At 40.3% G+C, this 15,506-nt stretch overlaps 1 protein-coding gene across 4 annotated transcripts in view; it reads left to right on the forward strand.

Annotated features, from left to right (window-relative positions):
* CSNK2A1 (casein kinase 2 alpha 1) overlaps window positions 1-5,103 on the forward strand; it is a 51,772-nt gene extending 46,669 nt beyond the window's left edge. For 3 of the 4 annotated variants that reach the window (XM_063098545.1, XM_063098522.1, XM_063098529.1), the window contains one exon: window positions 2,150-3,523. In XM_063098545.1, coding sequence (XP_062954615.1) covers window positions 2,150-2,265 — 116 coding nt within the window. In that variant the 3' untranslated portion in view covers window positions 2,266-3,523. Of the gene's footprint in view, window positions 1-2,149; window positions 3,524-4,511 lie in introns of those variants that run through there. The other variant, XM_063098536.1, reaches the window with a different exon arrangement.
* Window positions 5,104-15,506: the final 10,403 nt, after the last annotated feature.

Here is a 15,506-nt window from a genome sequence, read left to right on the forward strand (position 1 = left end):
ATGAGGTATTATAAGTAATCTAGAGACGATTTAAAATTCAGGAGGATATGCATAGGATATATTCAAATATTGTACCATTTTATATAAAGGACTTGAGCATCCAAGAATTTTTGTATCCATGGAGGATCCTGAGACCAACCCCCTATGAATACTGAGGGCCAACTATACAGTTATTCGTTTTGCCTTCTCTTTGTGGCCTGACCTGATTTCTTTTGTACCTTCTCTTCTATGTAATGATGGCCTTAATGACATCTGGCCTTTTCCCACCAGGTTTCAGGATGCATTTGACACCATCTACTTTAGTGACACTGTCTTTTTTTTTTTTTTTTTTTTTTTTTAAAGATGACCGGTAGGGGGATCTTAACCCTTGACTTGGTGTTGTCAGCACCATGCTCACCCAATGAGCTAACCGGCCATCCCTACATGGGATCCGAACCCGGGGCCTTGGTGTTATCAGCACCGCACTCTCCCTAGTGAGCCACGGGCCGGCCCATAGTGACACTGTCTTGAATAGGGTATCAACAGTCTTCTAGGCCAGAATCCCAGCATCCCTAACTGAAAATATGTTACAGAGGGATTGAAAGTTCCAGCAAGCCATGAAAAGTAAAAAGAGCTCCTATTATCTCTCAGTTTAAAGTGACAGTAGTTACTTGATCCTCAGAAACAAGATTAAGAAGTTGTGGGATAGAGGTGGGGTTTGTACATTGGTATGTATGTATATAAGGACAGTTCTGTGATCTTTGCCAGAGCAACTACAGTGTGCCTAGTAAATTATAAAAGTGTATATGAAATTGTTTTTCATTATTGTTGATTTACAGTGAGTTTTTGTAGAGTACACAATTACTCAAAAGAAACCATAGGCCCATACCCTAAGAATTATACATGTAGGCAACATCCAAATGGGTGTACTTGTGAAAGTGAGGGCATTTACTAGACACCCTGAAATAATTGCTGTTGTCCCATTTTTTAAAAGAATTAGCTGCCTTCTAGAACTTATCCTCTGGTTATCTTGCCTGTGTGCAAGATGATTTATATCCAAGGTTACTCGTAGCCTTATTTGTAATAGCAAAACATTAAAAACAACTGTCAGTAGGGAACTGGTTAAATCAGTTGGGGGACATCCATTCAGTAGAATATGTGTGGCCAGAGAAAAGAATGAGTACATATTTCATGTTCTGTTAGAGCTCTTAACTCCAAGATGATATTGTGAAATGAAAAAAGCAAGATGCAGAACCATGGCCAAGAGTAGGAGTGGGCAAGAATATATAATCATGTTCTTACCTATGATTCTTATATGCATATTCTTATAAAATTATACTCATGTATGTGCATAAAATATCTCTGGAAGGATACACCTCCAGAAAGGTGCCATAAATGGCTGAGCAACAGGGCATGGGAGATTTTTACTGTATACTCTTTTGACCCTTTTATATTGTGAACCATGTGAATGTATTACCTTTTAAAATACATATATGTATATATAACATTTTGAAAATTAAAGAACTGGCCAACTGAGGGCAAGCTAACAGGTAATTCTGGTAATTAGTGAATGGAAGAAACCAAATAGAAATAAATTCCAAAACACAGTTTTAACATAGAGATGGAAAGTGCTCCTTTTCTTACTCAAAATGACTTTTAATAATTTTGAAAGCTGCCAGCTATCAAAGCAGTGTGCTATCTGAGCTCATGAGCTTTGACTGCATTCCTGTGCTGTTCAGTATGGTAGTGATTAGCCACATGTGGCTATTTAATTAAAAATGAATAAAATAAAAAATTGAGTTCCTCAGTTGCATTAGTCACGTTTCAAGTGCTCAGTGATCACATGTGGCTGACTAGTGGCCATTGTGTTGGACAGTGCTGCCTTAGACAGACCTGGGTTGGAATCCAAGAATAGTTGCCACTTGCTAACCATGGATCTAAGACAAACTGCTTACACTCTCTAAGCCTAGATCTCTTTAATTCATTAGGACTTGCCATTTTAACTTGAATTTGTCAAGATTAGACTTAAAGTATATGTAAAAATCTGGCTAAAAGGAAGCCTTCGATAAAGAAACAATTGTGTTACTTTTGAGATGAGTGCTATGAAAAACTGGTGACTAAAATTGGCATAGTTAGTGTTTGTGGCTCATTGTTGGCTGTTTTCTTTCAGGGATTTCTTCAGTGCCAACCCCTTCACCCCTTGGACCTCTGGCAGGCTCACCAGTGATTGCTGCTGCCAATCCCCTTGGGATGCCTGTTCCAGCTGCCGCTGGCGCTCAGCAGTAATGGCCCCATCTGTCTCCTGATGCCTGAGCAGAGGTGGGGAAGTCCACCCTCTCCTTGATGCAGCTTGCGCCTTGCAGGGAGGGGTGAAATACTTCAGAAGCACCGTGTCTGAACCGTTGCTTATGGATTTATAGTAGTTCAGTCATAAAAAAAATATATATAATAGGCTGATTTTCTTTTTTTTCTTTTTTTTTAAACTCGAACTTTTCATAACTCAGGGGATTCCCTGAAAAATTACCTGCAGGTGGAATATTTCACAAATTTTTTTTCTTTTCTTCCAAATTCATTTCCTCATCACAAAGAACAAACATAAACCAGCCTCAATCCCGGCTGCTGCATTTGTGTGGAGATTTTTTCCCATTCCCACCATTGCTCCCTCACCATCCCACACTTTGGGTGGTTTATATCTCATGCTCTTCTCCAGAGATTAAAAAATGTAGCTTCTCAAGGGAGGCAGGAAGGAGAGGAAGAAGGGAGGACCCAGTCTATAGGAGTAGTATACTGCTAGTCATTTATATCACTTTACTCCAGAAGTTCTTCAGTGGGGTTATCCTGGTGACTCTAGTGGAAGTGTGTCTTAGTTACACTGAGATGTTGAAAATCTACCCAAAGTGCAGATGGATCCTAAAATCTTCTGTTCAGTATGAATCATGTCTTATTGACCCAACCCTAAATCTAACTCGCTTATAACTTTAGCTATAATTTAGTTTAAAATTTTGATACCTTCCCTCCCAGGGTGCTTACCTTGGTCTTTCCCCTTTCATCTCCCAACATGTTGTGTTCCATAGCAGGTAGGCGGGGGGAAGGCAAAATCTTTTTCAGTTTTCTTTGACTTGGCCATTTTGAATTCAGTTAGTTACTGGGCATAACTTAACTGCTTTTTACAAAAGAAGCAAACATTGTCTGTATGGTTTCATGCTAGCCACTCTCAAGAGCTAATGGAAGTTGTGGCCATACTGAGTTTCATTTTAAGCTTTCTACCTTCTTTTCCTCCTACCTTCCCTTTCTCTCACATGCCATCCAGTGAGAAAACCTGCTCCTCAGTCTTGTAAATGTATCTGAAAGATAGGAGCAGAGCCACTATCTCCAATGAAACTGAAATGGTAGACCTGTAATTGTGGGAAAACTATAAACTCTCTTGTTACAGCCCTGCCACCCCTTGCTGTGTGTGTATATATATAATACTTTGTCCTTCATATGTGAAAGATCCAGTGTTGGAATTCTTTGGTGTAAATAAACGTTTGGTTTTATTTATCAAGGTTAGATTTAAGTTCCCTGTGTAAAGGTCTCGCTGGGTGGGTGTCTCACGTTCACATCTGAGGGGCCTGCAGCCTTGTACCATGGAGGCTTCACAACTCCCCCATTTTTATACACCCCTCGTTTGACCCATGGTACCAGGCAGGGCAGAGAGGCCTTAAAAAAGCACCACAAGCCAAAGCGTCTCTGGGGATTAAGGATCCTTTGCCATAAAACTCATTTTGTGTGTCAGCGGTGCAGGGATTGGGGATGGAAAAAGTCGCCAGTTTTTGTGTGTTTGTGTGTGTGTGTAAAGTGGAATTTCCACTGTAATCCAACCACCTAAGTTTATCAGGTGCTTCACTGAGGAAGCCTAGTTTTTTAAGCACAATAGCAAAACCATCAGCTCTGTATTTTCTCCTGTTATTTCATTACAGTAGCTGCTTGTGGGGACTAGGAAAAATTCTTCCAACATATTTTAAGGCCTAAAATCTTAGTTCCCCATTCTCTTATCTTTATAGATTCACATGCCTTTCTCACCTGGGCATCACATAGGTAAACATAATTGTTTGGGAATTGAATTTAATCAACCTGTCTAACTTTGTAACCCATCTTGGCTTTAGTAACTTTATCAAAGTGGTGGCTTTAATGAATATAATGGCAAACTTTAGAGGAAGCTAAAGCCTCCTTTTATAGTGCTTCTCAACCATAGGGAGAGCTGAAGGGAAAACATTCTGACTATGTGGCAGGGTGATTTTCTTCTTTGTGGCCACTTACAGTGGATATTTATTGTACTTATTGTACTTGACCCTTTTATGCCCTAGAATGCTGTGAGGGTTACCATGTTGAATTTGTGCAGAAGCTAAAAGCACCAGATGTGCCAGAGATGCAATTTGTGATTACGTTTGCACTGGATTGTGATTTGAACAGGACACTTATGACTAATGAATTCTTTCTTTTGAGATGGGAAGGAGGGTTGTAAATCAAGACTTCATACCCCACCCTTCTAGCTCAGAAATCTAGGTGTAGCTGAGGCTGATGTGGAGAGCTACAGACAGCAGGACCTTCTTACACCCATCAGACCGTGCAAGAAACTGAAGATGTGCAGAGGACTCTGAAGTGCCACCCAAGAGCCTTTTCAAATAAATAGAAGTTTAAAAAATGCTACTTAAGGAGTCACTGCAGAAGCATGGAGAGAGAAAAAAAGACCCAACTGGGTGGGGTCGGGGGGGGAGGGGTAAGGGTTTACAGAGTAACAACTTCTGTGTTGTTGTAAATTACCTCATCTGTATACCTTGTATTGGGACACTTTATTTCTCAGCACTACCTGTGTCTGCATTGCTTAGATGGCAGGAAATGGAATCCTAATATAAAACAGTTGTGTTGGCAATTACTCTCAAAGGTTTTTAAAGTATTTTTTAACTTTGTTTGAAGTGGCCCCCCCCTTTTTTTTAAGTTTGAAGTCAAAAGCCCACCCCCTTACCCCTGATTTATTGGTCGTAATTGTATTGTAATTGGTATAACTAAAACAACTGTGCTGGGAAGAGTTGTGCCATGAAGGTCTTTAATTTTTTTTAAATAAAAACATTTAAATAAATGAAATGTCCCTGCGGCCTGAGCAACATGCTTCTCCAACCGACACCGTGTGATAGATGGTATAGTTTTCATGTATTTTGAATTTAATATTGGGTTGATAGAGATGTTAAATGGGATGGATTAAGGTTGGTCGAGGAGTACTGAAGTCTGGGCGTTTTTGACATCTGAAGTACAGTGAAGAGAGTATGAGTTGTTGCTGAACAAGACTGGTTTCATTCCTGCCCTGTCACACACTCAGCTTCTAGGCAGATCATTTAATTTGTGAATCAGTTTCATCTGTAAAATGGGACCGCTGCTTCTGTGGGACTGAATGAGAGTGTATGTCAAGTGTCTGGCACCTGTTATGCCCTTGATAAACAAACTTAATTCCCCTGGCCCTCTTGTATGGAAGATTAGTCTTTGGTCTTAACTTTGTCAGTAGTTCACAGTACAATCTTTGGCAAAGGGACTTTCCTCCTCAGGACTTCTGTGTTTGTTTAAGCAGGAGGATGCTGAGTGAGGTCTCTTCTGGGGGTCTTTTTCAGCTCTGACACTGATGTTAGAAAGTTTGAGTGGTCCTTAAATAAAAAGATTCATAGAGATAGCTTGCTTTTTTCCGTCTTGTTTTGTTTGGGTGGCTGGCTGGTACAGGGATCCAAACCCTTGGAGATAGCTTGTTTTAGCAGAAAAGACCAGTGTTCAGTGAATGGCAGTAAGCCCTGTGGAAGATCAGCCTTGGAGATGCCCCAGCCCTGGAGGCAACTTACATTCTTGGGGCCTAGTCTGAGGGTATGCTGGTGAGCTTGTGGGAACATTTGGCAACTTAAATAGAAAGGACCAAAAGGGCTGGTAAAAGAGGTGAAACAATGTACTGGCCTATTAACACCAAATGAGTGAAGTCTACAAGAGTAGACTTGAATTACCATTTATTCTTTCTCATTTAACCATAGTGAAAAAAATTGAAACCAGAGAAAATGCTGTTATCCCAGATTTCTAGTTTCCCTTCAGTGTGTTCACTCATACTGTTTTATAGCACCAACATGTCAGTGTTGAGAATATTGAGAGTTGTGAAATGTGGTTTAGATACAGGGAATCATCATGTAATATCTTGTATTTGAAATGCCCATCCAACTTATAAGAACTTTAATTTCTAACACATTTATTCCTATTTCATACATGAGACAGGAAGATTAAACTGTTAGAGTGGGACTGTCAGAACCAAAGTGTATTTTGTAAAATAGACCTTCAGGGAACAGGTACTTACTGTAGTCCTAAAGTAACAAAAACTGGAGGTTGGTTGACAGATTTGGGAATTGTAATTTAGTCTCAGTCTTTAAATTTCATCTTTGTTTCACTTGTTACCAAGCGTGGTTATAATTAGAACTGACCATTTGAATATCTCTCTTAAAAATCTAATTTTGTCACCACTTCCTACAGATTTCCACCAGCAGATTCTCTCCCAAGACTAAAATTGGGTTTTAGTAGTTTATTAATCACCCATCCTTGCCTACCTCTTTGCTGGTAATTTTCTCCTCCCTTGTGCCTCAGCTTTAGGGATTGTGGCCATAGGTGACATGGGTGCTAGAGAGGCTGTCTTCCCAGGGCCTTTTCCTGGTTAAGGAAAAAGTTAACCAAAAGCCTTTTAAGGTAAGTTTTCCTCCTCAAAAAATAAGTCTAAAAACTTTGATCCTAACGTATGTTCCACCCATCTAACATCTAAAGTCTCCTCTCCCTGCTTCCCCCACTGTTATCACTACCTTTGCTCTTTTTTCTCATTGTATTCTTTGGTTTCTTTATTGTCTGTCACCCTACTTGCATGTCTTACTAATCTGTGCATCCTTATAAAAACCTTTTTTTAAAAAGTGGGCCTATTCTTCAGGATTGAAGAGGACTGAATGGAATAGTACAAAGAAAATGCGTAGCACCATACCTGGCTTGTCATAGATGCTCAATAAATGATAGTTCCCTCCTCCACTCCCACTGCCACCTTCCTCTCCCACTATGCACACAAACGCAGTGAGTGAATGGGAATATTGTTACATAAAGAGCACCTGAAGATCATAAGAACCTTGCCCTTACGTTTCCAGCTATAGTTATAAGTCATAGGTCAAACTGAATTAACATGACAATATGTTTATTTAATGAGCCCCTGGTGAAATCATAGTTGACTGAAGAGCTAAGCAATGATCCTGACCAAGTTACTAGACTAGATGCTAAATCTTTCTATTTTCCACCACTTGTATGTAATAATATGAAATTCAGACTAGTATTCTCCAAGTAGATATGTAGAGAGTACCACAAGATACTCTGGTTTTTGAGTCAGTCTTACATAGACAAATAATTCCTAGACTTTATATCCTTCCTGTGACCCTGTGCTAAATTTAACCACTTCAAAGAAGCAACCTATGGGAACTGCACATGCCCTGCTTCTAATCAGAGTTCTGTTCGGCTGTATAATTTTTGGATCAGGTACTTAACCTTTCTGAATGTTTTCTTCACAAGCGATTTAAATTATCATTGTAAACACTTTAAACATGTACCAAGTTAAAAGAAAGCTATAACTCACCCATAAACCTGTCACTGAGGTTCAGTCTCCATTACCAGTACAGATGAAGCCCCCTTCTGCCTTTTCCTGATCATATCCTCTTCTTTTTCTCCCCGCCCCAGATGTCCTAATATTTTGTTCATGGACCTATCTCATATGGTGTTTGTTCAAATTAAATGATAGATGTATGGAAAGTCCCCAGCACAGTGTCTGGCATATAGTAGAGTTGGACCAAATGTTAGTTTTTACTCTGAATTGCACAGTTGTGCAGATTATGTGCAGTAAAAGGACACCACATCTATAGGGATGCTATAGATTTGTGCATTTGGAAAATTTCTGATAAATTTTCCAGCAGATGGCATTAAGTCGTCTTTTAATAAAAGAAAACATGCATTCATTAAACATGACTGGTTTTCAACAAATGCAAGTCACATTTGCAATTTGCAGGAAGGCCAGCATTACTTTGTTCGTACCCTCTCCCACTCTTTCTAAGATTCTATCACTCTGTGTCCTCTGAATTTTTAATTTCTCTACTGAAAGCCAAATATTTTTGCATTGTAGCAAATTACAAACTGGATTTGTCTCCCTGTGGCTATAATCACTAGAGATTCTTATTGACCTTAATGTAAGAAGCCCTTCCCCAGGTATCTCCAGATCGGAGCTTACAAGATGGCCTTCTTGGAGAAGTTCCTGAGGGGATTGAGTATTTCTGAGCCAGCTTCACTCTTGCATCACCTGCTTTGACAGAGTTTCCTTGGCTCCTCGAATGAAAAAAAAGAAATAAAGCAGCAGCAGCTGGTAAGTGGCTTCCTGATCCCTCCCTGTGAGTCAGTCTCAGCTATAGGTAAACATTTGTAGTCATACCTAGAAAAGGAGGACCTTGCTTTTGTGTGTTGAACAGTTCTGGGAACTACATGCCGAACGTCTTTTAAAGAACCCTAAATAAGGGCCGGCCTGTGGCTCACTTGGGAGACTGTGTTACTGATAACACCAAGGCCACAGGTTCGGATCCCTAAATAGGGATGGCCGGTTTGCTCACTTGGGAGAGCGTGGTGCTGACCGTACCAAGTCAAGGGTTAAGATCCCCTTAACAGTCATCTTTAAAAAAAAATAAAAATAAAGAAGCCTAAATACCATCATCTCTTCACACCCCGATGTACACTTCGTTCTGTTCCACACTCACCTGGGATTTTTCCAGGGTTTCTCACCCACCCACCTTGACTGGTCTTTCCAGAGTTCATTTCTATATAAGATGCCCTTCAACTCAACAAACATTTATTTGTTGGTGACCATGAACCTGGCCCTGTACTAAACATGGGATTGAGAGATGAGATGCAAGCCCATGGGGAAATGTATGGAATGTTGTTGTTAAATACAAAAGTGAGAAACAAAATTGTCTATGTGGGATAATTCTAGCTGTGTTTTTTTGTTTGGTTTTTTGGGTTTTTTAAAATTCCTTATGAAAAAAGCAGTTTTCCAGTCAACATGGTAGACAGTTAACTCATGTAGGTACCCACCTCTTATCCCAGTCCATGGGGGTGCTAACCAAAATAGCATAATTTACTTTCAAATAAGTAGCCCATTTCAAAGAATGAAATAGAAATTCCTAGGTGGCAAAGAGAAAATATGCTGAAGGTAAGTGAGTATTCAAGACACCAGGCCTAGATACAGACATACCTCAGAGGCTAGGGTCTAGGATTTGAATGCCCCCAGGGAGACAAGAGACAGCCTCTGGGCCTTTCAAGGTACAAACTGAAACAATCCCCTAGCACTTGAAAAGGCTACCTCCAGAAAAAAATGGAAGAAAACAAAACATTAGCTGCAGTCGCCTCCGAGAGATGAGGTAAATACAGATGTCACAGAAAAACTGATTAGGAAGGAGCCCTGAACTCTTGGAGAAGGGAGAATGGTCAGGGAAGCCATCTCAGAGGAGGTACTGCCTGTGGTGGCTAGGGAGAGGCCCAGCCTGAGCAAGTTCAAGCTGCTGGGACCAACACCTAGGATCAGAACCCTGTCTCCTGGTTCAATTCTGCTTCTTGGGCTGCTTTTGCACAGCTGTGCTGCTAGGAATCCCTGTCTGGGTTTCTAGCCAGTGATTACAGACAAACTTTTCTTTTTCTTGCTTTTGCTCTCTCTAGTCTTGTCATGAAGATCAGCTGAGTTCAGCCAGTCTAGATCAGTTTAATTAAACTGGGTTCAGCCAAGCAACTGTGCTTCAAGTTGAGGCTGGGCTGCGCATGTCCTCGTGAATTGGACTCAGGTTTGCTCCGTGTCGTTCCTTCTGGGTCCCATGCTGAAGCTGCAGCAGCTACCCAGGGCGTACTCTTCTCATGTTGTATCACTGAAACACAAGAGGCCAAATGAAATCATACAAGCACATTTCAAGCCTCGTGTCAAATGTGCTATCATCCCTTTGGCCAAAGCAAGTCACATGGCCAAGCACATCAGTGGGGCAGGGAGGTACACACCCCATGTTGGGAGAACAGTGTGAAGTTATATGGCAAAAAGTGTTTTGTGTATAGTCTTATCACAGGGGAGTGAGGAATTGAAATCAATAATGCAATTAACCACACTATCTCAGGAATGGAAGGCCCTATATATAATCCGTGTGTGTATGTATGTGTGAAAAAGATCACACCAACTCTTAACTAGTTATCACTGAGAAATGAAAATTGTGGGTAATTTTATTCTTTTTTATTATCTGTAAGTTATATATATGAGTTACATATGTATGTATTATCAGAGAGAACTCTTAATTTCAAGCAACACAAATCAAGAATCAGGCTTTGAGGCTCCATGGTCAGACACAACACAAAATGCTACTGCACAGAGGGGATTTCCAGGGGCTAGCAGTGCTCTAAATATCAGGGTGATGCTTACGTGTTTGCTCTATAATTGTTTGTCGAAGTGTACATTTATGCTTGGGGCACTCTGTTAAGAGTTCAAATATTAAAAAGTTTTAAAAATAAAAGGAAGAATAAGCAAACTAAAACAAACCAAGAAAGTATTAACTCCAGAGGGAGGGAAAGAAGTTAATGAAAACTAAATTTCATACTACTGGTTCAGCTGTCAATAGAATTTACAGCGTCATAATGGAAACACTGAACACTGATCTAACCAAAATTACAGTATAATTATAATGAAAGGATGAGTGATGGGAAATAAGAGCATGTGTGGTGCTGTTGTGAGCAGGATAAGCAGTTTGAGCACTAAACCCTCATCTTTTTTGATGGGGAGTAATTAAGTAATGCCTAAAGTTGAAAAAATCAACAAGTAGTTCTATTATGCGTCTTATTTTGAGTTTTTTTATTATTGTTAATTTAGTGGCACTATTTACTTTTAAAACTATGTTTATGTATTACTCTGGTAAAAAAATAAACTAAATTTTAAGAAATGGGTATTTATCTTGAATGCATCCACATCCCGCCATTCAATTGCCAAATCCTTCATCCAGGCTACCATCCTCTTTTTTCTGGATTATCACAGTAGATAAGTGGTCTTGATTCCTGATTCATCCTACTCCCTGCAACCACAGAAGTCTTTCAAAAAAATAAATCTTCTAATCTGTCCCTTCCTTAAAAGTCTTTCAAAGACTCCCAATTGCAGGCAGTGTTGATTGTCTGCCATCAGTCTTTCTTCCCTTCCTCTTTGTTGACTGAGTCCCAATTTGGACAGGGGAGATGTCCACCCTGCTCTCCGTGACTGGTTTAGAGGTGGACACATGAGGAGAATTCCTCTGGAAAATATCTTCTGGAGAGTTAGAGTCAAAGGGCAGTCAGGGCTGGACGGTTAGCTAAGCAGTTAAGAGCACAGTGTAACAACACCAAGGGTTTGGATTCCCATAGCAGCCAGCAGCCAAAAAATAAAGGGCCGGGGGAAGGAATCAACTGGCTCCAAATCTAAGAAGAGACAGGCACAAGATCAAAGAGAAGACATGAGCACTGGTTACCTGGTGTAAACACAAGTGGATACTGGTCAGAGTGGGCCAAAGAAATTATAGGAGTCTTCAACCTCTTCAGGGATTTTCACCACAAACCTCACTGAGGTGCACAAAAGTTCGGAGAAAGTTTAATAAAGTGTCTTTTGTGGTAAAGATCTAGAGGAAGGAAATGACAGCTACTGTGAAAGGATCAAAATGACTCCACTTGATCTATGGAGGGAAGGGCACCAAACATTGTCACACTTTTGGCACTGGTGCAACCCCTTTGCATCTGGGGGAATGAAACAGGAACAAAACTACCCGTGGGCAGGGGCAGGGATATAAACTGGGCCCAGAACTCCTGCTAGGAACAGAAGCACTGAGGAGGCCATACCCCCAAGACCCAGAGGCACAGTGCCTTAATTCAGAACAGCAGAGAATGTCCTTCACGACCTACCAATGCTAAGCTAACAAGCATTGAGTAAAAGGTAATAATACTGCTAGGAGAGGGACAAGAGCATGGAAAGAAGAGCCTGTCTGAGGCGCAGCACAAAGGGAGGACCTAAAGCTGAGGGTGGAGCACACATTGAGAGAGGAAACCACTCTGGCCAACCAGTCTGCTCCCTAAATCCAAAGTATCAGTAGAGGAATTTGGAGCTTGTGACACACTGGGGGAAACCACAGTAACAATAAACCTCAAGCCTAGCCTGACTCTTAACTAGATTAACTCAAACCCTACACTAAGGAAGGGCCTACTAGAAGGAAAGATGTGTTCATTTCCACACATAAAAACCCTTTCCTTGGCCTCTACTGTCCTATACAAGATGTCTGTCAACTTTCACCAACACTTACAAAGAAAGAGATAAACGACACACTCCCAAGAGACAAAACAATCTGTAGAAACAGACTCATCGAACACAGATGTTGGAGCTGTCTGATACAAGGGCTGGCTGGTTAGCGCAGTTGGGAGGAGCATGGTACTGATAACACCAAGGTCCAGGGTTTGATCCCTGTACTGGCCAGCCGCCAAAAACCAACAATAAAAAGCTCAGTTGGTTGGAGTGTGGTGCTGATACAGGAATTTAAAATAACTGTAACTAATATGGTAAAGGGTCTAACAAAAAAAGTAGACTGCAAAATCAAAAGTGTAATCTCAGCAGAGAGATGGAAACTAAAAATCAAAATGGAAGTGCTCAAAATGGGAAACATTAACAGAGGAAGAATACTTTTAGTGAGTTCATTGGTAGAATTGACACAGCCAGGGAAAGAATGAGTGAACTATGAAGATAGGTCCGTAGAGATTACCCAGACTGAAACACAAAGGGGGGGGGGGGGACAAAACAAAAAACAGCATCCAAGAATTGTGAAACAATATCAAACGTTCTAACATATGTGTAGTTAGATTCCCAGAAGAAAAGAAGGAGAACAGGAGAAAAGAAACATTTGAAAAAATAAAGGCTGGGAATTCCAATACTAAGGACAGAACCAAACCGTAAACCCAATTAGTTCGGAGAACACCAAGCAGAATAAATTTATACACATACACATACACACAACTAGGAATGTCCAAAATGCTAAAACAAAAGACAAAATCTTAAAGATAACCAGAGGAAAAAAGGCATTACATACAGAGGAAGCCAAGAATGATAGAGACTTATCAGAAACCATGCAAGCTAGAAGACAATGGAGTGACTTTAGTGCTAAAAGGAGGTAAAAAAACAAAAACTCAACCCAGTATCCTATATCCAGTGGAAATATATTTCAAAATGAAAGAGAAATAAAGCCTTTCTCAGACAAAAAGTGGGAATTCATTGCCAGAAGACCTACTCTACAGTAATATTAAAAGGATCCCTGTACCAGCCAGCCACATATATATATGTATATATATATGAAAATAAGTATTTCAGGCAGAAGGAATAGATACCAGACAGCAACCTGGATCTACACCATGCAATTAAGAGCACTAGAAATGGAATGAGTGAAAATAAAATAATTTTTAAAATTACCTTAAGATGTCTGTGCTTCCTGGTGTCCTGGGCTCTGTGGCAGGCCAGCCTGGCAGGCTCTGGCTCACCTAGAGGTTCTAAGCTCCTGCCACAGGGCACCATTACCATAGCACTCAGATCACAGTCTGACGTAGGCTGATTTCTATTGGTCCAGGAAGGTTTTGGTGTTTTTGTTTTGTTTTTAATTTTTGGCACACACATAGAGCTCCTTTCAAAAAGAGCGGGCATGGGGAATTGTGAGGCAAACTGACTGGTCATACTGTCATTTAGAGCTCTGTGATGATGAAGTGCTGCCCAGAAGATGGAATACCAGCCCAGAACAGGAATGGGATACCTCTATGGGACACCTCATTCTTCACCTTGCTGAGCCCTTGACAGTAGCTTAACCATCTCTCCCTTTTTCTTGAGAGCCCGCCAATTCCTTGTTTTACAGAGGATGAGAGTTGGCCTAAGCCTCACAAAGACCACACAACTGTTTAGAGTAGCTGCGGTGGGGAAGAGGGGTCACTGTCTCATTACTATCCAAGGCAAGAATCCAGCTGGCTGGCTGACCAGCCCCATAAACTGAGAAGGAAATAAATACCTCAAATTGCTTGAGAAGGTTACTCCTAAATTGGGATGACTTAATTATTTTTTCAGTGGGCACTAGGTATCTTTTAACCTCAACAATGTTTTAGGATAAAGAGTAGAAATGTTTCCAGACTCCTACTGTTAATATTTTTGCATTAAGGAATACATACGAAAGTGATACTTTACATGCTTGTACTGTTTAAGATAATTTCAAGAATTCTAACAGATCATTCTTATGGTACCGATTACAAATGTGTATTTGAATAATTGATTTAGACTTGAGTTTTAAGTTGAAGTCTTAAGTTTGTATTGACATTTAAAAGAACTCAGGACAATGTATTTATTTATTTAGCATACAGATGTTCATAGTACCTTGTAATTGTCCAAAACTGGAAGCAACCAAGAATTTCTTCAAAAGGTGAGTGAATAAACAAATATTTCTATGCAATAAAATATTATTCAGCAATAAAAAGAAATGAGTTATCTAAGCCATGAAAAGACATGAAAGAACCTTAAATCTAAATTTGCTTAGTAAAAGAAGCCAGTCTGAAAAAGCTACTACTGTAATGACAACGTATTTGTAAGTTTAATTTGTCACATTTACAAGACTTGAGAGGCTTTGTTAGAAAATTGTGATACTTAAAAAGGGGGAATGAATTATTAAATTTATAAATGCAGTTTCAAATGTTCAAAGGATTTTAATCTACCAAGTTTATTATTGGGACCAAAGAAGTCACTATTATTTACTAGATTTATGAATAGAATTGTAAAATTTGTCAACAAATTATTATCTAGGTTTGTGGATTTCTAATTTTAATAAATTTTAGTTTTAGAAATCAAATTAGTTTGAGTAATCTTTTCTGCACATGAAAGTTACTCGGAGGACCTAAAAAAGGACTTAAAATGTAATGGTGGACACTAGAACCTGGATTGGACAGGATGGACATGAAACCAGGAAGGGCCAGTAGTAATGGGTTCCAGGGGCTGGAGGTCTCAGAAGAATAAACAACTGTTACGGCGCGGAGTGGGGGAAGAGAAGGGTATCAAACCGCTGGAATCATGGGATCCTCAGAGTCGGGGCCCAACATTGGAGATTTGGCAGGTGGAAAAGTTTGTGGCTACGACAATATCAGGAATGTGTTCTCAGTACTTTCTTAATAACCTTGTGAGCTCAGTGCCATTTTACAGATAATAAAAGCAAAAGAAAAGACAAAATCTGGAACTGAACACACTAAGCAGAGAACGCCACGCTCTACACAGTTCGGATAGAAATAACTCTCCGCCATGCTCGCCGTACTTTCCCCGCCGCTCCAGCCGCATAAACGTGCCCGGGCTACCGCCTCTCGCCCCGGCGAAGAGGCGGTCACGTGCCGGCGTGGGGGCGGGGCCG

Source organism: Cynocephalus volans, chromosome 1 (genome assembly GCF_027409185.1).
Source record: "Cynocephalus volans isolate mCynVol1 chromosome 1, mCynVol1.pri, whole genome shotgun sequence".
NCBI lineage: Eukaryota > Metazoa > Chordata > Mammalia > Dermoptera > Cynocephalidae > Cynocephalus > Cynocephalus volans.